The 25,134-nt window shown below is 52.2% G+C and overlaps 1 protein-coding gene across 1 annotated transcript in view; it reads left to right on the top strand.

Moving 5' to 3' along the window:
- The window catches only part of RIN3 (Ras and Rab interactor 3), a 117,693-nt gene that overhangs the window by 53,977 nt on the left and 38,582 nt on the right, over nucleotides 1–25,134 (top strand). The window contains exon 4 of the mRNA XM_046008758.1: nucleotides 19,928–20,000. Coding sequence (XP_045864714.1) covers nucleotides 19,928–20,000 — 73 coding nt within the window. The remainder of the gene's footprint in view (nucleotides 1–19,927; nucleotides 20,001–25,134) is intronic.

Raw genomic sequence — 25,134 nt, 5'->3', positions numbered from 1 at the left:
TACACCAAGGCAGAAAGACGTTCTAGATGAGTTCTCCTGGGCAGTAGAGATCTGTATGGATGGGCAGGTCACAGCATCATCCAGAATGCCTTTGAGGTCCACACACGGGGTTTGCATTGCTGCTGCTGGGTCTGACCCATTCTCCACAGTTGACCACTATCCTAGGAAGAGGCTTAGCCTGTATTTGGACCACAGCGTATTTATTAAGTCCGTAAAGAGGTAAGGAGCAGTGATTACTAACCTCGAGGTCGGAGTGGAGAGGGCAAGCTATTGCTGTTTTACTAGAGAGGCAGTGCTGGGTTTTGGGTTTACACGCTGGTCAAAGCAGACCTCTTTTGAGAGCATGTGCTTTGTTTGAGAGGGCAGGGAGTTCTACAGCGTTCTTCTGTCTCTGTCACCTTGTGACATCAGGCAAGCGACTTATCTGCGCGTCGGTTTCTTCGTGTGCAAGATGGGACCATCTGCGGCACCGCTGTTGGAGGAGAGAAGATCGAATATGTGCGGGGACGGGACAGTATTGCCTGGCGTGGGGGAGCACTCAGCAGCATCGTGACTGTGTTGTCATGATTGAGCATAAGAAATATATGTTTGGTCTCCATTCCAGTTGTGGGTGCAGAGCTTCCCAAACCCTTGGAATGTCCTAAGCATTAGGTCTTGATAACTCTTAACAAGCCCTTTTTCAACCACACCAGTGTTTGCTGGGGTGAGGGCTGGTTGCCAGGGGAACCAACCGCGCCATGGGAGGGTTGGACCTTTTGGTCCCACACCCTGGTCTCCAGGGAGCAGGGAGGGGCTGGAAGGGGACTCAGTCACCCATCAGTCATACCCATGTGCTGAAGCCTCCACGAAAACCCAAAGGACGGGGTCCAGAGAGCTTTTGGGTTCGTAAGCATGTCGAGGTTGAGGGAGGGTGGGGTGCTCACAGAGGGTGGGGAAGCTTCCCCCACTTCCACATCCCCTGCCGCGGGCAACCCCTTCCATCCGGCTGTTCCTGACTTACATCATTTTATAAGGAACTGGTGATCTGGTAGGTAAGACATTTCTCTGGATGCTGTGAGTTGCTCTAGCAAACTAATTGAGGCCAAGAAGGGAGTCATCGGAACACCCCATCTCTCCGCGTCCGGCGGCCAGCACAGGCGTTGACATCCACGGGGGGAGGGCAGGAGGCACGCCTGGGGGACCGAGCCCTTAAGCCATGGGGTCTGACACTACCTCCAGGTGGACAGTGCCAGGATGGAGGTGAACTGTAGGTCACCCAGCTAGTGGAGAAGAATTGCTTGGTGTTGTGGGGGGAAAAGACACATTGGGACCAACCTCAAAATTGGAGTAACTTCCTAACACCATCATGTAACCTCCTGGACAGAATGGGGCTGTTTCTGGGGAAAAGCTATCACCGCATCCCTGAGGAAGAAGCACTTGGGGATGACCAGCAGTTATAACTCGCTATGAGGATTGAGTAACACCAACTTAATCCGCAGAACCATTGTTTTCTGCAACGCCTTGCTCCTGCTCCCGGAGAACTCCACTAACAAGCTGATTCAACTTGTCGAGCAGTGGTTGTTGCCCAGGGAGGTTTGGGCTACGAACTAACCACAGTTTGTTTCTTTCTGGTTACAGCCATTCCCTTTTTGGCCTCCAGAGCTGGGGTTGGCCCAGGAAAAAAAAAATACACCATCGGATAATTTAACTCCGAGAACTTTATTGTAAAACTCTAGTGAATTTCTTTTCTTTTCTCTTTTCTTTCTTTCCTTTTCTTTCTTCCTTTCTATGCATTTTTTTAATTTAATTCCAGTATAGTCCACATAGGGTGTTATATTAGCTTTGGTGTACAATATCATGATTCCGCAATTCTGTGCATGACTTCTCATCACAGCAGCTGAGCTCCTCGTCCCCTCCCCCACCCAAGTGTATTTTGAATCATGGTGGTACGTATGGTTTTTAGCCTCCCTTTATTTATTTAAACAGTTTATTATGAGCTTTCTCTGCGTTATTAAACATTTTTATAACATTGCAACCAACTGAATATGTGCTGAATGGTCCCGAAGGAAGAGGCTTTCGGTGGGCTCTGTGAGACATGGCCCCTGATGTTGGATCCGTAGGGCAGGCAGACAGACAGACACACACCCCTCACCAGGAGTGCAGGCCAGACTGTCATAAGTACTGAACGATGACTTTTGATGGAAGGAGGTCATCCAGGCCTCCTTGGGCCGTGGAGGTGGGAAAATCACTGAGAATGAGAAACTGGAGACAAGGCCTGTTCAGCAGAAGCCATAGCCCGCGTCTGGCTAAGGGGCGGGAAAGAGAGGAAAGGGGGGGCTGTGTTGGGGGTGAGGTGGTGGGAAGCGAGATCAAAGATGAGGCTGGGAAGGTGGGATTCAGTCACCAAGGACCTTGAGAGCCACCCCCAGGAGTCAGGGACCTCGTTTGCAGTGTCCAGGGAAGGCCTGAACAGACTTGGAGCAGGAGGTGCACGGACGAGACTGGTGCCTTTGAAGGGAGCGTGTGGGTGAGGGATGGGACGTTTCGCCCTGCCAGAAACAGCCCAGAGCAGGAGAAGGAAAGGCATGAGAGACCTGCCTGAAGGAAGGACCTCGATGGTGGTGGGGGATCTGGGACAGGCCAGCGAGGCCAAGGAGAGGGGAAGGGGGAAGGCCTTTCCATTGGGTGAAGCTTCCTAAGGAGCTGGGGTGCTGTACCCCTTCTCTGGGACGTGGGAACCCAGGGACTTCCAGGAGTTTGTTTTGCCCTGAGCAAGTGGGACGCAGGGGGAAGTCTTACAGAGATGGAAGAAAGATCTAGAACACAGGGCACTGGGGGTAAGAGAAGGGGAAGATGAGGGAAATGGGTTTGTGGGGGTGAGGGTTTTATGCCAGCATCAGGCCTGAGCGGGTGGCCCGTGTGTACAGGGAGCCTCACTTTCGACCACAAATGGAGTGAATTATGCCTCCATTCCAACCGTGAAAATTGTTACGAGGAATAGACGAAACATATGTGACCATACCTGACGCCAGGCAGGAGGGCAAGAGGGACCCTCCACCCACCCACCTACCCATTCATGTGTGTATGAAGCTTCTGTCTACGGAGGGTCATCCTAAGACCAGATTCTGCTCTTTTTTTTTTTTTTTTTTTTTTTGTAAGATTTTATTTATTTGAGAGGCAGAGTAAGAGAGAGAGAGAGCACAAGCAGGGGGAGAGGGAGAGGTAGAAGTAGGGAGCCCGATGCAGGGCTCGATCCCAGGACCCTGGGATCATGACCTGAGCCGAAGGCAGCCACTTCCCCAATTGAGCCACCCAGGAGCCCCAGATTCTGCTCTTAAAAAGATCACTGGGGAAGCAGAGCAGGTTGGGGCAAGAGTGGAAGAAACAAAGCGAAGTACTTTTGCAAGTGCTCCGTGGCTCTCCTGGTGACCCTGTGTGGAGGCTTGGCTTGCTCTGGGAGGTTTACCCCATGTTCAGGATCTCTAAGGAGATGTTCTTACAGGCTTTGGGGTTTGCTCCTGAAAGAGAAAGCCAGTTGCTACCTCTGAATACCTCTGGAGTCCCTCCCAGATTTGCTTTGCTCTGGAAGTTTCCAGGCGGCTTCACCCCTAGGAAGAGGGAGTGGCTAGAGGGCCAGGGTGAGCTTGTGCCAAGCCATGGGTAGGTGTCATTGAACTGGGTTCTAATCTGGCTCTGCCAGTAACTGGCTGTGTGACCTTAGGCAAGTCACTCAGTGTCTCTGGGACTCCTAAGAGAAGGGACCCCTGACCTCACCTGGCCAGAGATGGATACGAACTGCCTTGGAAGGGCAGAGCCCCACACAGAGAGGAGGCGCTGTTCTTTGTTTGCCTGACCCCAGACGTCCCGAGCTCCTGGATTATAAAGCCCGGCCACGGGCTGAGGAAGGTACATGCCACTCAGTGTCCAAGCAGCTGGGCTGGCCTCTTGGAAGGCCATGTTGTTATGCCTGTACCACCAACTTCTTCTTTCTACCCAAACTATTTAAGGAAGAAGTCAGAGGTGGGACCTTCTGGAAAGTTCTGTAGAAGTGGACTGGTGTCTTCTGAGGCTCTTTGTGTCCATCTCCCTTTATCTGTCGAGAATCAATGAATAATAGTTTACACTGCTTTTACCAGCCGTCCTGATCCTATGGCATATGTTTTGTTGTGCTTATCGCTTGTCTTGGTCTTGGTTTTCACAGTGGAAACTTTTAAGGAACTTGCCCCAGCACAACTTCCCCTGCTGGAATGTTCTTGAATGTAGTCATTGTTCCCCGTCAAGACTGCCCTGAGCAGCCCCCAGGTGAGACCCAGTTCCCCAGTAACAAGGCCCTACCCAGGAAATCTCATACAGCCGTCAGCCCCCAGTTATTAGGGACGCCGTGTGCCAGGCCCTGTCCCAGACTCACTGTGTGCCAGATACCGCATCAGCTTTCACAGAAGTTGTTCCTCTCAGGGGGCTCCTGGGTGGCACAGTTGGCTAAGCCTTCGATTCTTGGCATCGTGGTCTCAGGGTCCTGGGATGGAGCCCTGTGACGGGCTCCGCGTTCAGCATGGAGTCTGCTTGAGATATTCTGTCTATGCTTGTGGCTCTCCACGTCTGGGGAAGTTGAAGGAGCGGGAGGGAGAGCAGACAGTCATCAAGTATACTTAGGAACTTTGGAATGACCCTTCAAATCTGAGGCCTGAGCTAAAATTTTATCCAAAGGCTTCACGTTCGTTGCACAGACCCAGAGCTGGACAGAAAGGGAGCAGACAGGGAGTAGGGGGATTCAACAAGGGTAGCTGCGCTGAGAACGGGTCCCTCTCATCTGTGGGTCACCCAAGTCCCAGGACTTTTGATGGTTTTGCCTCCTCAGGACCATCTGAGAGTGGCTTTATCTCAAAGCTGTGGCTCGGGGCACCTGGGTGGCTCAGTGGGTTAAATCCTCTGCCTTCGGCTCAGGTCATGATCCCAGGGTGCTGGGATCGTGTTCCGCATGGGGCTCTCTGCTCAGCAGGGAGCCTGCTTTCTCCTCTCTCTCTGCCTGCCTCTCTGCCTACTTGAGATCTCTGTCTGTCAAATAAATAAATAAAATCTTAAAAAAAAAAAAAAGCTGTGGTTCTGGTGGCACACAGGAGCCAGCTTGTTCTAGCCTGTGAGACGGGAGTATGCACGTCTCATCGCAACTCAATGCTTGAAACTAGTGTGGTGGGAGCTCTTACATGATGGAAGCTGGTAAATGCGGTGAAACTGAGGTTTCTTTCCCTGGGCGGGGGCTGGTCATTATGTGTTCACCCGCACGCTGTGGCTCAGTTTCCAAAACTGTAAAATGGGGTTTCCAGTGCCTCCCTTACAGAACCGGGAGCTGACATGTATGTGCATGTTTTGTTTTTTTTTTTTTAAGATTTTATTTATTTATTTGACAGAGAGAGAGATCACAAGTAGCAGAGAGGCAGGCAGAGAGAGAGAGAGGGAAGCAGGCTCCCTGCTGAGCAGAGAGCCCGATGCGGGACTCGATCCCAGGACCCTGAGATCATGACCTGAGCCGAAGGCAGCGGCCTAACCCACTGAGCCACCCAGGCGCCCTGTATGTGCATGTTTTGCAAACTAAAGTGTGATATGCTTGCCTGTGGATATGAAATGTTTATGTATAATCAGTTACAATGCTTACGTGAAGAGCTGTATCTTTTCTTTAAAAGGTGGGTGCGTGTGTGTTGGATGTCTGCAGAAAGAGGAAATGCATCAGGGTTGACATTGACGGATTCCCAGAGAAACCACATGGAGAGTGTGAGACCGTCAGCTGGTCACAGGATAACCTTTGAGATTGTGAGGTACTTCCTGCTGGAAGCCAGAGAGTTTCCTTCTAATAGGTGTCAGGGTCCTAAGGACCAAAGTCCTGTTGGTCATTGAGAAGACATATTTGGGTATTTTCCATGGTTTTCTTGGCTGTAGTAGAAAGAGCCTTTGGACAGGCAGACCTGGTTTGAAGCCCGTCACTTACCATCTGGTTGAACTTGGACAGGCCCCTGAAACCATTTGAACTCCGTTCCCTCATCTGTAACATACGGGTTTGGGGGGCACCTGGGAGAGGGACCGGTGGGCTCGGTAGCTATGCCCTCAGTTGGTGTTGGTTCTGCTCTCTCATGCTCCCTCACCACTCCATTTTCACGGTGTGGTCTTGGGACTCCAAGTGACCCCTGGTGTGCGGAATGTGGTTCAGCGATTGGAACAAGAAACTTACTCTGTGCCATCCAACCTAGAATGTTCTCCCTGCGCCTCTTCCTCTACTAAAGAGTGAGGATACAAAATACTTACTGAGAACTTGCTGGGTACAGGGAGAGACTAAGGACAGAAGACACCGGTAGAAATCACTTGTGGAGCTTTTTATATGAATTAACTCATTTAATCTGCAGATCAGCCCAAGGATAGAAACACTATCCTGTGGCAGATTCAAGATGGTGGTACTTTCTTTGACCCTCTTCCCATCAAGGTCTACAGTGCCTCCCCTTGAATCTGGGTTGGCCCGGCACTGCGTTGGCCAACAGAGTCAGGCAGTAGGGACACTCAGCCAGTTCCATGTGTAGCTTTTAAGAGAACTGGTAGATTCTGCTTGGCCTCTGGGAATCCTGGATTGCCATGTAAGAAATCTGATGACCCTGAGACCACCATACTGGAGAGACCACCTGGAGAGACCTCCTGGAGACCATATGGAGAGGGAGCGAGGTCAAAGAGGGTCCAGCTGAGCTTAGCCCTCAGCTTCTCCTGCCAAGGCACTGGGACTGAGTGAAGGATCCTCTGGACCAGGACAGTCCCTAGGTGCGTGCCACCAAGTGACCTAGTCAGTGCTGCGAGGAGCAAAAAATTTCCCAGCAGATTTCTGCCCAAATTCCTGACCCATGAAACCATGAGCTACACAAAGAGCGTTGTTTTAAGCCAGCAGAATTGCAAGCAGTTTGTTATATAGCAACAGGACAGGTATAATCTTTATTTTACAGATGGAGAAACTGAGGCACAGAGAGGCTTAGTGTCTTGCTTGAGGTCACGCATCAGTAAGTGGTGGGTCTGGGGTTTAAACCCAGCAGCTTGGCCCCCTAGCATGTGTTCATCACACTGGGCTGTACTGCTCTTGAGTAGAAAACACATTCTGCTCCCAGGGAAACTTCCAGCTACTTCGGTGTGTGAAAACCACACGCACTACATAATTAGAGAATTATATAGGGCGTGCACTTAGGCATCTACTCCGTTTAAGGACACAGCGCTGTAGGGATACACAGATGATGATATTAAGAAGCTGTTGGGCTTTTACTGCAATCGGGGAAGCTTCCCGACACTGGAGGGTGAGCGAGACCCCAGGGCGATGCCTCTGAGGAGTGAGGACATGTGATGAGTCCTGTTGGGAGAGAAGAGGAAGAGCAGGAGAGGCGGTGAGACAGCACAAGCAAGGACGTGGAGTTGCAGGACGCAGACCGTTGAATCCCAGGGCAGTGTGCACCCAGGTCTCGATGCTCGGCCTTTATCTAGAAGGCCCTGGGGAAGAACCCCTGACAGAAGGACATTAAAAATGGGGTGGGGGGGGAGACATGATCTCATGTGCCTTTTAAACAGAAGCCCCTGGGTTTGGCCAGCTGGCTGGCTCAGTGGGTGGAGCATGTGACTCTTGATCTTGGGGTTGTGGGTTCGAGCCCCAAAGTGGGTATAGAGATTCCCTAAAAATAAAATTGATCAATAGAGAGACAGATGCCCCTCACTGCTGGGGGGGGGGGCAGTGCAGAGGCTGGAGTTGAAGACCAGAGGGGACTTGGCAGTGATACTGGGGCAACCACTGGGCCTGCACCCAGCTCCTCCAGCAGGTGTGGGAGGACAAGACACACTCCCGAGATACTCAGGAGGAGGACTGACAGCACAGGTTGGCAGAAATGGCTGAGAAGGAAGAGGGACCAGCAGATGCCCAATGTGAGGGACCTGTGGCTGCATCACCCTAGATCAAGGGGAAGAATGATTGGCGGGGGTGACAGCAAGGGACGGGGGAGCCACTGTGCCTGGGAGAAAGAAGCCCATCACCATCACCCCGGTGCCTAGCACAGTGCCTGGCACATAGTCGATACTCAGCAAATATTTGCTGAATGAAAATTGAATAAACCCATGGGTCCAGGGCTCAGGAGGGAGGGCAGAGCCCCAGAGCTTTGAGAGTGAAGCATGAGATGCTAACTCTCCAGGGTCCCTCTGGGGTGGTCACATCCTTTGGGGTCAAGATACCTGTTTCCATCTCTGTTCTTACTGGGCTGTGGAATTGCCATCTGGTAACTAAGGGGGAATCTGAATGAGATGTCGGGCTGGAGGAACTGCCAGAGAATTTGGAGCCCCGATCCCTGGGAGGTCACAGGAACCTCCCTGTATCAGTGGAGACTCTTCTCTGTGCAGCAGCAGCGTGTCCCCTTTCCTGGCCAGGAGCATTTATGGCAATTCAGGAGGGCACCCAGCCTGAGGTCTGGGGGGAGGAGGGGTCCTGGGGTCTATAAATACCACCCCCCCCACATTCAGAACCAGTGAGGAGCTAGAGAGAACACCCACTTGCCCACTGATGGGCTGATTTGGGGGTGCGGTTTGACCTACAGCCACAGTCCAGTGCCCTATCACCGCCACTGAATTTGCTCCCCACAACTGTAGGCCTCCCCCTGTCGAAGGCTGAGTCCGCCCCAGGGCGCTGCCACCAGGGGCGGCAGAGAAGAAAGCCGCATCCCCATCTGGAGCCCTGGGCTGGATATTTGCCAGCTGGTGTTCCAGCAGCATCTGGAAGCCAGTGAAATATCGGTTGCTCCGAGACTAGTCCCTAGGTCTTGATTCCGTGCCCCAGTTCGTGGCGCTGCGGGTGAAGGGGGTGGGGGAAGATTCCTGTGATTCAGAGTCCCGGGGGTCACTCCTGTCTTCCAGTCTGTTCCACTGCAAGCACAGATGTTGGGCCCCCCGCAGCTCGCTAGGTGTGGGCATCCTGCCGGTTGTTCCGGGAGCACGGACTGCCTCTCCCTCTACAGCCAGATTTCTGAAACATGGCACACTTGACATTTGGAGCTGGAGCATTCTTTGCCGGGGGTTGGGGTGGGGTGGGGGCTATCTCATGCAATCTAGGAGGTTTAGCTGCCTCTCTGACCACCCCTCACATCAGAAGTTCCACCTCCCCACCTCCCAGGATGTGACAACCTAAGATGCCTCCCCACATTGCCAGAAGTGCCCTGGGGGACAGATTGGCTCCCGAAAGAGAACACTGTTTCAGGCTCTGACTTCCCCTGCAGCAGCCATGAGCCACACATGACTGTGGAACATGTAAGAGGTGGCGAGTTGGAATTGAGATGGGCTCTCAGTTCAAATTCACGCAAGATTTTAGGGAACACCTGGATGGCTCAGTCTGATAAGCGTCTGCCTTTGGCTCAGGTCACGATCCCAGGGTAGGGAGCCTGCTTCTCCCATTCCACTCCCCCTGCTTGTACGCTCTCGAAAATAAAAAATAAGAAGAATAATAAAAATAAATTCATGCAAGATTTTGCATACTATGAAGAAATGTGAACTATCCCACTAGTCATTTTTTTGTATGTATGGTTTGTCGAACTGGTAGTATTTTAGATATTTTGGGTTGAATAGAATATTCTATTAGGATTCATGTGACCTGATTCTGTTTACCGTTTCTGCTGTGACTGTGGGAAATTTGAGAATTGTGCATGTAGTTTGCATTGTTTCTCCCAGACAGCGGGGTCTGGAGAACCAACAGGAGTGTGCTCCCCGAGGAGGACTACAGAGTCAGTCCTGGTTTCACTTCCTAGCTCTGTGACCTCTGGCAAGCCACTGAACCTCTTTGGGCCTCCCCCTGCTTTCGTAAGTGGTGGTCACTTTTCTTTTGGACCTCAGATAAAGATTTGCAAACTCAGGGGTAAGATCCTGAAGTCGAACCCAGGTTGTTTTCTGAGCTGAGTTGTTTCTTGATGGGTCCTTCTCTGGAACTCAGGGCTGTTCTCGCCATCAGGGCAGTGCCGTGGGCCGCCTCCTTTTCCTCCTTCAGCCCAGCAGAGCAAAGCATTTCTTTTTGACAGGGACCACCAAAGACACCTCCTGGCCCCTAGTGTGAGCTGAGAAGCAGGCAGATGGCTTGCCCAGACTTCCAGCTCATTCTCTGTGGGTAATGAGACCCCCTGCTGGCAGACAGCCTGCCTCTGCTCCCTCTCCCCCACCCCTTCCCGCCCTTCTCCCCAAACACCTCCCGGTCTGCTTGGTCTTTGGTCTCCCCTGACACTTGGCAGTTCCCTCCTCTGTCTAATGGGTCCCCTTCTGTTCTGGCATCTGAACCTTTACCTAGTTCCCAGGCAAAGTCCCATCTGCGTTGTGACAGTTGGTTCCATATTCCTTTCCCAGACTTTAAGCCTCATCCACATGGTTGCTAAATATGGAAGAGTACCATCCAGGAAAAGGAATCTTTCATCACAGCTTGGACAGCCCATGGCAGCGGCTGCCGATGTGGCTGCCAGCATGGGGCTCCAAGGGAGCGCTGTTCACAATGGGGACGCTGAGCCTGCGTGTCATCCGTGTCATCCGGGCAAGGTCCCGGCTCTGGAGTGGTGAGGAGGGAGGACACCTGACTCCCGCTCTCCTGGGAGCTTCGTTCTGGGCTGGAGTCAGGCCTGGGAACACAGCAGGATGTGGCGGAATGTGAACCCAACGCCGCCGGGAGGGCTTCCCCCAGGGTGACATAGGGCCTGCCTAGTGTGACCCATGGGAAGGCGTCTCTGCTAGCTGCAGGGACACATTGAGTGCACTCCGGTAGGAAGGGCTGGGATGCCCTCCCTCCACCCCGTGTCACCTCTCCAAAGCAAAAGGTGCCTCCTATACCAGGTTCCCTGGCTGTAGGCACTTTGTCATGACTGTGGCCGCCAGGCCACTTTTTTAACCTCTCTGAGCCTCATTTCCTTGCCTCTAAAATGAGGCTAATGGAATTTGTCATGATGATTGGAAATAGAGGCTGGCACACCATCCACAACTAATAAATGGTAGATAATACTCTTATTACTATTGTTACTATTATTATTACTGAAACCTTGAAAACAATACCCTTCCATTATTAATCAGGAGGCTCAAAGCCCGTGCTGGGATTTGGGAGAAAGGGGGCAGAATGACAGCAATCACAATCAGAACCTAGATTCCAGAGAGCACCACAGTCAAACTCTGAAAAGCACCCAAATTAATCTCTCTCAAAGGATGATGACATAATTTCTCTGTACCTCAGTTTCCCCATCTATACAATGAGGGAGTTTGGACTGGAGTTGCCCCTAAGGGCCCTTCCATTCTGGCTTTCCGTGGTTCCCCATCCACTTGGAGGAACATTTGGGTGTGGTCAGGTCTCTAGTCTGAGCCAATCTGGGGTGTGGTGTAGAACTCAGTAAAAAGGACATTGTGATATTTTATTCATCTTAAAATTCTTAAGATGAAATCAAGAGGAAATTGCTCCTTATGCCAACCGCAACCAGCAAAGATGGCCATGACTTATAACCAGGGCTGCCGTGGACAGTTGCATAACTTGTGCACTGCCCAGAAGTGCTTCGTTGGTGATTTGAATGGGGGTTGAAATCTAGCTGGTGTTCTGCTTGTCACGTTGTGCAGTTTAGTGCAGGGCTGTAGCCACCTAAAAGAGGAGGCACCTCCCTGCTCCCTTGCGAGATCCTATAGGGGGGCATTAGGAGCATTTGGAAGCAGCCCCCTGCTTGGCCCCTGACTGTGGCTGGCAGGTCCTCCCTGTTCCTTTCCCTGTCAGCGTCCCTGCAGCTCATACCCTCCCCCTAGAGGCCTGTGGTTGATGGAGGAGATGTGGTGGAGACAGTTAAGAGAGGATGAGTTTACACTGAAAAACCTTGGAGCTCAGGGTGCTGGGGGTTTTACAGAGGGTGGCTCGGGCAGGCTGGTAAATAGACAGTGCAGGGGCTCCAGGCCAGCCGATGAGCCAGAGGCCAAGGTGTCCACCCTGGACCATCTGTGCCAGGCAAGGAGAGAGAAAGGGATCTGTCTCCAGCACATTTTCAAACTGTCCTCCTCTCCCAGGTCCCTGCCCTCCCTCCACAGACCTTCAGACTCTATGCTGTCTGTGATACAGGGGCTGCCGTTCCTCACTCAGGGTCTGGGCAGGGCGCCAGCCTCTGCGCAAAGAGCCAGAGGGCCAGGGAGGGCGTCAGCTACTCTCATGCTCACTTGGCAGTTAGAGAAAGCAAGTCTCTGAGAAGGAGGGCTTTGGGCTCTGGGCATGTGGCTGCTGGAACCAGGAGCCCGTGCCTGGCCAGTATGGTCCACGTTTAGGCTTTGCCTGGAGCAGGGCCGAGAGTTTGCACCACTCTGTGCTCCAGTCCTTGTACAGTCGGGCAGAAGGGCTGCCTAGAGAACACAGGAGATCTGCTGCCCAGTGTGAGATTGTCTGCACCCTGTTCTGGCAGCTTCTCCTTCTGCTGGAGCCAGCCATTCCAGAAGCTCTGGTCTAGCAGCACCCATCCTTGGCAGGGAGAGGGCTATTCTCCCATTTCACAGGTGAGGCAGCTGCCCTCGGCAGCGTCATCTGGAAGCAAGGGGGTGCCAGAGCTAGGCCTGGAACTTCGGGGTCCCCCCGGACTGAGAAATTGCTGTTTTCCCCCACTTTCAGTCCTGGGAGCAGGGGAGTTCATTTTTTAAAAAGATTTTATTTATTTATTTGACAGAGATCAGAGTAGGCGGAGAGAGAGGAGGAAGCAGGCTCCCTGCTGAGCAGAGAGCCCTGATGTGGGGCTCGATCCCAGGACCCTGAGATCATGACCTGAGCTGAAGGCAGAGGCTTAACCCACTGAGCCACCCAAGTGCCCCAGGGGAGTTCATTTTCATCTACTGCAGAAAACTGGGCCTTTGGACAAGAAACAGTCCTCTTCCCACCTCAGCCACATAAGGGCCAGGTGGGGGTTCCCCTGGCAAACATACTATGGCTCCCCGGCAGCCAGAGGCACCTGTGACCTCCCAAGAGGGGAAGGAGCCAAGAGGGGCAGGAGGCCCCTGGGCGGGTGGGCCTGGCCACACCTGCCAGGCCTGCTGCTACTCTCCCTCCTGCTTCCAGCTGGGAACCACTCCCAGCTTCTTGTCACCGTGGCTTTTTATTCTCAGGGTCTGCACCTCTGGCCTTTCCAGGTGGGGACCCAGGTTGGCGAGCTAGTGTACCTTTTAGGAAGCGGGATAAGAATCCATTAAGATCTGTCTTCCAGCCATTCTAGGTGACAGGGTTCAGGGAAGGTTGGCTCAGCAGTGTCACGTATAGCATTGGGGGAGGGCCACTTCCTGGATTTCTCCCCTCCCCCCAACAACTGGGAGCGATGACCTTTTCTCTCCATGGATGAGCCCTGGGAGAGGTCTGTGACTCTGCCTCTCCTTCCAGCCCATGGTCCTTCCTGCATCCCTCTGGGGACGCTTTCCTCCTGGGGCAGTTCTCATCCATCCAATGCTCGTTCTATAAACACGCATACTGAGGCCTTGCTTCATGCAAGATTGTCTCTAAGGTGAAATCAGTTACACCTCTCCCATCCCCACCCCCTCCAAATTTTGAATCATCAAAACAGAAGGAGCTGGTTGTTTGAATCTCTATCCTTCGGCGGGATGTCCTAGATAGGTCCTATGGCCAGACCATTGGCAAATTCCCTGCTTCTACCGGGAGGCTTGCTCTCAATTTCTATATCCATCTACCCTTTTTATCAAGATGATGAGCACAATAAATATTTGTCAATAAATGAGTACATAATGGAAATGTCCCAGCTACAGAGGAACTCTGATTGAGCCCTTCAAAACAAAACAGCAAAGAACCTGATTGAAAAATGGGCCAAGAACTTAAATAGGTACTTCTCCAAAGAAGTTACACAAAAGGCTAGTAAGCACAAAGAGAGAGGCTAGCATCACCCATCATCACGGAAATGCAGATCAAAAACCACAATGAGATACCGCTTCATCCACACCAGGATGGCTGTAATCAAAAAGAACTGGCAAAGAGTGGAGAAGTTGGAACCCTCGTATGTTGCAAGCAGAGAGTAAAATGGTGCAGTCACTTAAGAAAGTTGGCAGTTTCTTAAACATACAGAGTTACTGGGGCGCCTGGGTGGCTCAGTGAGTTAAGCCGCTGCCTTCGGCTCAGGTCATGATCTCCGGGTCCTGGGATCAAGTCCCGCATCGGGCTCTCTGCTCAGCGGGGAGCCTGCTTCCCTCTCTCTCTCTCTGCCTGCCTCTCTATCTACTTGTGATCTCTCTCTGTCAAATAAATAAATAAAATCTTTTTAAAAAATTAAAAAAATAAACATACGGAGTTACTGTATGACCCCGAATTCCACTTCTGAGTCTGTACTCAACAGAAATGAAAATGTATGTCCTCACAAAAACGTGTACACACATGTTTGCAGCAGTAGTATTTGTGGTAGCCAAAAAGTGGAAACAGCCCAAACACCCATCAGTGATGAATGGGTGAACAAAATGTGTTCCATCCAAACAATAGAATTTTATACAGCCATAAAGAAGACTGAAGCATGGACCCATCTTACCACGTGGGCAAGCCTTGAAAACATTGTGCTAGGTGGAAAAAGCCAGGCACAAGGGACCACACACTGTATCATTCCACTTACACGAAATGTCTAGAACAGGCAGATCCATAAGGACAGAACATAGATTAGTGGTTGCCAGGGACTGCGAGAGAGGGAAGGCTGGAGAGTGACTGCTAGTGGGTATAGCGTCTCTTTTCTCGGATAATGAAAATGTTCTAAAATTGATTGTGGTGATGGTTGCACAACTCTTTACGTGCCTCCATGCCCTAAGACATTGAATTGTGAACTTCAGATTGGCAAATTGGATGGTATGTGAATGATCTCTTAATAAAGCAGTTAAAAAAAAAAACCTCAATATTAAAAAAAAAAAAAAACTGTCTGGTTAGAAAATGGGCAAAAGACATGAACAGACATTTCTCCAAAGAGGATATACAGGTGGCAAATAATCACATGAAAGGATGTCTCGTGTCCTTTCGAAATTCAAATGAAAATGGCCATGAGATCTCATTCTACACCGATCAGAATGGCTAAAATAAAAAATATCGAAAACGCCATGCTGGCGGGCATGAGGAGAAACTGGGTCCCTCCCACATTGCTGGGGAGATGTAAAATGGTACAGACACTCGGGAAAATGGTTTGGTAGTTCCTTTGAAACATGATGATGGACTTTACCATATTCCCAGCGATTGTTCTCTTGGGAAACCTAAAGAAAGGAAGATGCACGTTCACATAGAAACTTGTACACAAATGTCCACAGCAGCTTTGTGCATAATAACTAAAAACTGGAGGGGCTCCTCGGTGGCTCTGTGCACCTGCCTTCAGCTCAGGTCATGATCTGGGGGTCCTGGAATTGAGTCAGGCTCCCTGCTCAGCGGGAGTCTGTTTCTCCCTCTCCTTGTGCCCACACTCATGCACACTCACATGCTTGCTCTCTCTCTCTCTCTGTCAAATAAATAAATAAAATCTTTTCAAAAAATAACTAAAAACTGGAAACTGGGTGAATGGCCAAGCAAACTGGCCTATCCGGCCCAAAAAATAGTCTTCAAGCAGTGAAAAGGAACAGACTGGTGGTTCACTCAGCAACTTAGAGGACCCTGGAGGAAATTACGCCAAGTGGAAAAAGCCAATGTCAGTTGAACGGAATTTCTTTTAAGAAAGAAAGAAAGAAAAAAAGATACACTAGTTTTCTGGTCTTCATGACTATTTCACCTTGACACTGAGGTTGTAAATGCTAGCAGCCAGCCGGTGTGCAAGGACATGGCATCTCTATGCTGTCCCATTTCAGCGTTGGTGGTGAGTCGTCAGGTAAAAGATTTTCCTTTTCCCGTCTTACCCTTTGAGTGAGAAACGCATTAGACAGGTCTGGCATGTGCCCACCGAGGCTGCAGCTGAGGACCCCAGAGACTGTCCACAGTGGGGGGCTCGCTGCTGGTGCTTGTCCAAGGTGGCTGGTTGGAACCAGCATCTTTGTTGGGGGGGTTCCCTAGCTGGGCTCTGGCCACAGCTTCGTTGGGCGGCAGACAAGGGCAAAGCGCCCACCAGACATTCCTGAGGCTCTTTCTGAAACTGGCTTCGCAGAGTAAGGGACAGCGTGGTCCCCTCAGTGTTGGGGACCATGGGGGGCCTTGTAGGCTCTGCCTCGCAGGGCTGTGAGTGGCCTCTGAAGTGGCCTCAGCTGAGAGGACACTTGGAAACCAATCAGCTTTAGAGAAAAATTTACAGAGAATTTTAGAAGATTAGAGAAAATGTAGAGACACTTGACAGTTTCTTTGGCTACTGCAATCATACGTGCCCATTATAAAAATTCCAGAAAAACATACTACAGGCAGTGAAATTTAGTCTACTCTTGGTGTATGGGTTTCTTTTTTTTTTTTTTTTTAATAATGACTCTACTGAAGTTATTTATTAATATATTCAAAAAAGAAGTCTTGTCTTACACAATGTGAATGTACTTAATGCTATGATTGTACCCATAAGGTGATTAAAAAGCTAAATTGTATTAAGAGGGATCCTCATCCATGGGGAAAGAGCGCACTTGAGCACCTGGAGGGTGGAATGTGGACTGTGTTGATGGGACAAAGTGAGGGAAATCCCCTCACCCCCCCCCCCCCCCCCCCCCGGCAAGGGACAAGTTTTCTACTGAGGAGCCATAGAAAATAATGCCAAGCAAAGCCACAAAAATCCTTCCATCTCCAGCCCTACCTCACACCGTGACTAGCTTACTGTTTGTTTGTTTTTAAGATTTCATTTATTTATTTGTCAGAGAGAGAAAGAGAGGGCACAAGCTGGGGGAGCTGCAGGCACAGGGAGAGGGAGAAGTAGGTTCCCCGCTGAGTAAGGAGCCTGACACAGGGCTCGATCCCACGCCCTTGGGATCATGACCTGAGCCAAAAGCAGACACTTCACTGACTGAGCCACCCAGGCATCCCTCGGCTTGCTTGTTTAAAGTTAGGGTTTAGTAATCCTGTACCCTCGCTGGCTGACCATGCTGTGAACCCTTCTAGAAGCTCCGGTGGATGGGTTTTTCTTATGAGCGGGCACAGGAGTTTCCAGGGCCACTGCAACAAAGTCGCACAGGCTGGGTGGCCTAAAGCAACACACGCTGATTCTTGGAGTTGTAGAGGCCAGAAATCTGGAATCAAGGTGTGGGCAGGGTGGGTTCTGTCTGCAGATCGGGAGAATCCGTTCCACCCCTCTCTCCCAGCTGCTGGTGACAACCAGCACTCTGGTGTTGCTTGCCCTGCAGAGGCCTCACTCCAGTCTCTGCCTGCATCCTTACGCGGCTACTCCTGTGTGTGTGTGTGTGTGTGTGTCTCCCATGTCTTCATGTTTTTATAGGACATCATTCGTGGGATGCAGGGTTCACCCCAATCCGGTCTGACTGCATGTTCACTGGGTGACATCTGCAAAGATCCTGTTTCCAAATGAGGTCACATTCACATGTACCAGGGGTTAGGACTTCATCATATCTTTTGGGGGGATGCAGTTCAACCTATAATAGGAGGCTACTTTATTATCCCTGTTTTATAGCTGTAGAAACCCAGGCACAGAGAGGATAGATAACAAGACAATGAAGGCATGCTCACACTCAGGCCACTGGGCCCGGGCACCCACACCAAGCCACCAGGCTGGAACCGCATAGAACGCAGGGCAGTCCTGGGAGCGCAGCCCGCCCACCACTCATGGGGACAAAGGATTGTCCCTTACCGATGTGCGTTAGCCCAGGCTCCAGAATGGTGGAAGGCTGTCTGTGAGGGTTCCCCCAAGTCTGAGGGGTCCCTATGGACTCCTGCAGGGGAGGGCTGACGATCCATGCAGTGGGAGGCCTAAGGTCCCCACCCAAGTGCCCTCAAGCCTCTGCCCTCTGGCATCTCCCTCCCAGATGGCTATTTAATAAAGATGTATCGATCTCCCAAACTGCACCCCACACGCTGTGCTGTGTCCTGGGGGAGACTCAGATGTGGGCCACACCCTGGCCCTGGCAAGCGCAAGCTTTCCCAGCAGGTCCATGCTGTGATGGGAGGCTGTTGCCACCATCTGTGTATGGATAGCGTGGAAGATGTGGAGGGTACCCGGGGCTGGGGCAGAAGAGGTCAAGTTAAATAGAAACCAAGAGCTTTCACTGTGGCTCACAATTTTATAGATCCGCAAGTTTTAACAGTACAAAGTTGACTGGATCACTATGTCTACACCTGTGCTGGGTCCTGGGCCCAAAAAGGAATGAGCTCTGGTGCCTGCACCCCAGCTGCTGCCCAGCAAGGTGACAGTTGGTAAACTGAGGCTAAGGGAAGTATGGCTTCACATAAAGGACCTGGAGGCACAGAAGGGGGCGTGGCTGACTTTATCTTAAAGCTACTACTGAGCATGCCCTCCCAGTGTGCTAGGCTTGGCTTCCTGCGTGCGTCACTACTAACCCTGCCTTCAAGGATCCCACTTTATAGACGGAGCTCTCGCTACCTCTTGAGGCTACAGGATGTCTTTTTGCCCCCAGGCTCCCTGGTCCCTCGCTTCTTGAAAAAGTCAGCGATGTACCAAATGCCAGCACTAGGTGGCGCTGTGGACTGCCCCACCGCTATTCACAGAGAATGGTCATTCCTTGGACTGACATTTCTGACTTTTCCGACTACCAGGGTCCTATAATCTACTTAGCATTTTTCTTTAAACTCCCTTTTAAAGTGTTTATAGCTATCCTAATGGGAAACCATTATTTCTTTGCCATAAATAGATGATGAATGTGAACTTCTTTTAAAAAAATCATGTTAACTGTTGAGCACCGTGTCTAGTATGTTGAAAGAAGGCAAATATAAAAATAAAGCTGTTGGAACAAAACACGTCAGTTCGTGTATGCCCCTCTGGCAGAGCACCAATGCAGCAAAACACTGTCCTGGGCTCCGAAAACAGGACCGCTTGCTGTCAGCGAGATGCGGGCGTGTTTAGGATGGGAAAGGCTTTCTCCGTTCGCAGCTGGAGGAGCTGAGCTCCTGGTTGGAGCCAGGCCTGGGACCAAGGTCCCATCTTCCCTTCTACCGCATGGATGCGAGAAGAACCTGAGGAAACTAGAACTGAAATGTGACACACTCAGTTTTTCGGTGCTTCTGATGCCAAAGACCGTTCACTGTGGGCATCCCCTGTTGGGCATAGGGCGCCCTGGGGTGACAGTCAGGTGTCGTGAGGGTGGATGGCAGCCAAGATGGGCAGTGGACCTCAACCAACTCGCGTAGCTTCTCTGGGCCCATTGCCCTGAGGGTCCCGAGCAGAGTGTGACACCATGTTTCCCTTTCAGGCACAGTCCAGCACCCTGCCTGTCCCTCTGATGAGCCATATCCACCATGGGATGGGATCTTGGCCAAATGCATTGGTCCCTCTTTGTTGTCAGAGCTGGAAAATATTGGGGTAACCCTCACTCTTGGGTTACCCAGGCAGCCAAATCAAGGAAGGTTCTCATAGGCCCAAGCATTCTTGGGAGAAGGGCCAGTGGCTCTGGGCTGGCATTGCTGTATCTCCTGGAGACCAAGACTGATCTGGGCAACTTGCCTCCTGCTGGTGCCTCGCAGCTCCTTGTCAGGCCAAGACAACCCTGATCCATTAGATGTTTGATTCTGCTCGTACAATCTAGAGTTGTCTGTGTCATTTTGCCCCCAAATGATGACTGTAGATTAAAGACAACACCAACTTCTGTAATAATCCCCCGAAATCTCAGTGGAAAAACACCATAGAAGGTTGGTTCCCGCTCCCCTGTGGTCAGATTGGCAGCCGATATGTATGAAGCTGCAGATGCCAGGCCCTGTAGGAGGTCCCGGGACCCACCATGAAGATGACAGTCACGGCCCCCGACCCTCAGAGAGCCTTCTCTCTGGCAGGGACATTCACCCAAGGCTTTTGTCATCTCTCCACAGTATTGTACTTGGAAGGCTCGGTTCTTGTGTTTGAGGACATCTTCAGACTGATCGCATTCTACTGTGTCAGTAGGTGAGTATGCCTGGCCCACGGAGGGGCATCAGGGTGCAACAGATGTCCCTGCACCCTGGGGTGGGGGCGAGGGTTCCAGGGAGGCCCCCAGAAGGAAAGGTGCAGCCCAGAGGGTGCAGAGAGAGGGGACAGTCCCTGGCTTTGCCCTGGTAACCATGAGGGGAGGAGTGGGCTCTGAGGCTCCCTTGGGCTGGCCTTGCAGGACCCCACCCCTATCACCCCCTGCCCCCTGGCTCACTGCCCCTCACCCCCGCTTCCAGGACACCCTGGAGCCCCGTGTCGACCTGACCCACCGTGTTGCAGGGGTGGCAGATGGCACTTCCTGTGGGGACAACAGGAAGGGCAGATACCCCTCAGTGGGACAGAGCCTGTGATTCTGAAGTCACTGCTGGGTGGGGTGGGTGACTGGTCGCCACCCTCAGAGCCGCTCTGTTTACTCAGAACTGGTTTCAGGTCAACAGGAACGTAAAAATACATCTTCTCACTGTCATGGCTTGAGCTGCAGGGCCTTGACAAGGAGGGCAGGACAGGGTGTCTCGGGGTTCGGGGCTCCAGGCCCACATCTCTGTGCTGTGGAGAGACCCATCCTTGCTGCCGCTCAGTGAAAACCGTACTCATCCCAGAAGAGCCCTCCCGCCTAGCGGGCCCCTCCTGGGCTCTGGCGGGCAGGAAGGGTGATGTTGGCAACAGCAGCTGTTAGCTATGGCCACCTCTCGGGAGCTCGCGGTACTCGGTGCTGCGCTGTCCATTACCTTCGTAAATCTGGCAGACAGTTCCCATTTCACAGATGGGGAAGCTGAGACCAAGAGAAGGAACTTGCTCAGGTGGCGCAGCTGGTTAAAGGCAGGGTGGAGATTCGAGGTATGTAAAGCTCCGAGATCCGTGAGCTTTGCTATGACCGCCCCACTGTGTGCCTTTCACGCTAATTCGGATGACCTAACATGTTCCTTTGCCAGGCAAAGCGCCCGAGGCCCCCGGGGCCATGGTGTACTTTGACATGCCATGCTCTCAGGAGGCCAGGCCGGTCCCGGTTCTGAGAGGTTCTTATCTCATTCAAAGCACCATGCTGGGCACAGGACAGGTGCTTTGAATGAATAAATAAACAATGACATAATCCCCGAGCCCACGGCTTGAGCTCATTACCTCATCTCTCTGAGGTGCAACTTCCTCTTCTGTGAAATGGGAGTGCTGATGCCCATTAGAGGGGTGCTGGAGAAGGGGAGGATAAAGACACAGCACACTGCCCATCAGCCAGAAGGTGTCCTAGTTCCATTTCCGCTGGGGGCAGTGACTTTGTCCGGAGAGATCTGGAGCCCTAGTCACCAAGCTCACACCGTCACCTCCCAACCATCCGGCTTCCGGCGACTGTTTCTCTGTGTTCCAGAGAAGCCGGTACCTGTTTGCCCGCCCTCCACTGCTCTGGGAACTACAAGGAGATCACAGGGCACAGAGCCCATATGTTTGGGTGTCAACGTGCTGGATTTGGCGGCAGCGCCAAGGCCATGTGTGAGGGGTGCGGTGCCATGGGAGGAGGAACCCCTGGCTAGGAGCTGGAGACTGTCACCTGGCTGTCACCTGGCCTATCCTGCCAGTGGTGGCCTCACCTGTCAAAGGGATGGTAGAGGAGGGAGGAGCAACACGGCGCCAGAGCGCTCACTGGAGGCATTCGCTCCTCCCCAATCCTGCCCCGCCACGCCCACCGCCACGCCACGCCCCCCAGCCCACAACATCCCCCCCCCCCCCCACGCAGGAAGCTACAGGTTCCGCTTCAGGGAGTTCCCCCAAATGCTCCAGGCTGGAGGGTAGTCTGGTGTGAGGGCTAGAGAGGCTTCCCAGACCAGCCCGGGTCCCATATCGTCCAGGGGGCCAGTGAAAAATACAGACTCCTGCCCCCCCCCCCCCCGAGACGGATTCAGCAGCTCTGGGATGGGACACAGTAGTAGCTTAGCCGAGAGGTGCTCTTACAGGAAAGAGTTGAGAGGACTTGCCCCCCACCCCCCCAGGAGAGCACAGTGGGGAGAAAGGGGGAACAGGATGGGGCAGGCAGAGAAGCCCAGCAAGGACGTGATTGCAGGAGGCATCCCAGCCTCAGCAGGACCCCAGAGGCTTTCCTGAACATAGGCGAGACCTCGGGGTCATCTACCAAAAGCCAATGGGGCTGGGCTTTTTTGCCCCCAAAGCGGAGGCATTTGTGGCTCCCCCTGGGGCTGGTGGGACAGGCGGTGAGGCTCCAGCATGCCAGGACAAGCCACTGAGGGCCGCAGGTGCCAGCCCTCAGAGCAGGCCGCACTGAGCCTGCGCTGGGGGTGGGGAGTGTAGGGGGTGGGGGGCGGGGGGCAGGGGCGGCGGGCGGGCAGAGTCGGTGACGGGCATCCACGGGTCTAGGTGGGACGGCAGCGGCGACGGTGCAGACCAGCTCCCACTGACCCAATGTCTGTGCTGCTGAGTCGGCTTGGTCTACGCTTTGCCCACAGAGTCCTTTCTAACCCCTACTGCGGCCTTGTGGGATAGGTGTTCTCACCTGGAGACCCACTCCAGGGGCAGATGCCTCCTGCCCCCAGGTTGTGCTGGGGGTGGGACACGAAGATCCCTGTGAGGGCTTGCCAGAGGGCCTGGCGTGTGTTCTTACAGACAGGGAAACTGAGGCTGGGGGATGTCCCCAGCTCCGGTCGCACAGCTGAGTTCTCAGCCAATTTGACCCAAGCTTGTCTGGACTCCTGAGCCCCGGTGCTTCTTCCCGCCCCCACGCCCCGTACAGGCCTGGGGGTGAGAGGATGTGTGTGCTGCTCTGCTTCAGTGCTCCCCTTCCATTAATGGAAGGGTCTGGGCCTTCTTGTAGAAGAAGTGACATCAGAGGCCAGGCAAGGAAGGGCAGGAAGAGAATTCTAGGTAGAGGAAATAGCACAGGCAAAAACTTGACAGTGGGAAGCTTGGGCATGGCTGCGGGGGGGAGAACCAGACACATGCGTGGGGATGAGAGGGGAGACCTTGAATGTCATGCCCAGGAGCTGTGGTGACATCAGTGTGCACTGTAGCAGAGCTGCAGAGCTGCGGTAGGTGGTGGAATAGAGGCAACGGGAGAGGGGAGACCAGGCCGGGGCCACAGCAGCCATGCAGGCACTATGAGGAGGCCCCTGCCTCAGCAACAGTTGGAGGAACTGAGCAGGGTGGGGACAGCCACTGCAGAGAGGAGTAGGGGAGCAGAAGAGCCAAGGAGATCTTGGGGCTCCTTTCCAGAGCAACAGAGGCATGAACACACTTGGTCATTTCTGGAACACTTCGTACAAACCAGGAACGCTACTAAGCCCCTTAGAAGGATTGTGAGGACAAATTCTCAGCATGCCCAAGAGTCAGTAGCCTTGTGAACTGGGGGGCCGTTAGCCTCTAAGCAGGGTTGCTGAGCCCTCAGGGGAAGAGAGAACTAGCATAAACTAGATAGTATCATTGGTATGTGGTGTTTTTCAATCCTGGGTAACAGCCCAGGAGGGAGTATAACTCGGAAGCATATCTGGTTTGGTATTTGTCCCCATTCCTGACACAAAGCTCCTAAAACCCTCCGGGATTTCCCAAGTGATAGGGTGGGTTTTGTTGGTCCTAATGAGCCCCCTTCAGTGCTCCCTGAGTTTGTGCTAAGAGCTGACCCAGGCAGGGCCCCTAGGTGGCCTCAGGAGGGGCTGGTGACAGGGAGACCCCGTGTTTGGAGGACTGGAACTTTCAGCCTCACCCACCGACCTCCCACTCCTATGACCCTAGAGGGGGTCATAACATCAGTCTGTTGGATCATTACAGCTGTCCTTTTTTTTTTTTTTCTTAAGATTTTATTTACTTATTTGAGAGGGAGCAAGAGCAAGGGTACAAAAGTGGGGGGGTGGGGCAGAGGGAGAGACTATCCAAGCAGACTCCCCAGTGAGCATGGAGCCTGATCTCACGACCCATGAGATCAGATCTGAGCCGAAACCCAAGAGTCGGACGCCTAACCAACTGAGTCACCCAGGCACCCCATGACTGCTCTCCTTTTAAACGAAAAATTAAACTAGACTGGTAAATATCAGAATGTGTCTCATGTAAGTTGGAATAAGTCTTGTTTTGTTAAACTCTTGCTCTAGTTACGCATGATTGTGTATGAGTGTGTGAGAGAGCGTGTGTGTACACACACTGCCTCATGATGCCAGATGTTCTAACTGGCAATCGTGGTCAAAAAAGTTCGAAAGACACTGGCTAGAACTGAGACCTCTAGGGAAGGACATGTCTCACCCCAGGAGGTTACACAGCTGACTCACCAGTGTGTGGGGGGGACATGTTAGAACATTCATTCAGATTCCATTGGAGCATTACTCCATTTTTTAAATTTCTCTTTTTATGAATGCTTTTTAATGGACTTAATAGTCCATTATGTCAGGAAAATACAAGAATGAGAATACATATTCTCCTGAGTGTGAGAATATATATGTATGGGAATCTATGTGTGAGAATATATGTCTGTATATGTATGAGACTGTAAGTATGACACACACACGCTCACACAGGCACACACACACATATGCGCTCACACAGGCACACACCTGGAGAGGGGCTTAATTTTTATGGTTACCAATAGCCCTTGCTTTTGGGGCCTCTGATTCCCATCCCAGGCTGTATCCATCAGGATCCCCCTGAGAGCTGGTGAAAATAGGGATTCCTGGCCCACCCCCAAACCCAACCCTGGGAACCTACGTGCATAGTTCTGGGGATCTGCATTTTTAGCAGCTCCCCCATGGGATTCTGATCTGGAATAAATTAAGTAATACAAAGGTAGTAATGCCTACCCATAAGGGTGCTCTGTTATAGTAATAGCTGATTACTGTATATCGGGGTGCTTGGGGGGTGCAGTCAGTTGAGCGTCGACTCTTGACTTCAGGTCAGGTCATGATCCGGGGGTTGAGCCCCGTGTGGGGGCTCCCTGCTCAGCGGGGAATATCCTTCTCCCTCTGCCTTTGCCCCCCCTGCAAAATAAATAAATAAATCTTTTAAAAAAAAATAGTAATACTGTCATGTGACGTAAGGCCTGCAAACACCCAGCACCTACTAGTTGCCCAGGAAACACCCCCTCCCGTGGGTACTTCTCCTTGGATCAGAAGAGGGGCCCCTGGATGAA

The sequence above is a fragment of the Meles meles genome, chromosome 6 (assembly GCF_922984935.1).
Source record: "Meles meles chromosome 6, mMelMel3.1 paternal haplotype, whole genome shotgun sequence".
Classification (NCBI taxonomy): domain Eukaryota; kingdom Metazoa; phylum Chordata; class Mammalia; order Carnivora; family Mustelidae; genus Meles; species Meles meles.
The sequence above is the reverse complement of the archived record's forward strand: the minus strand, read 5'-3'. Positions and strand labels throughout refer to the sequence as shown.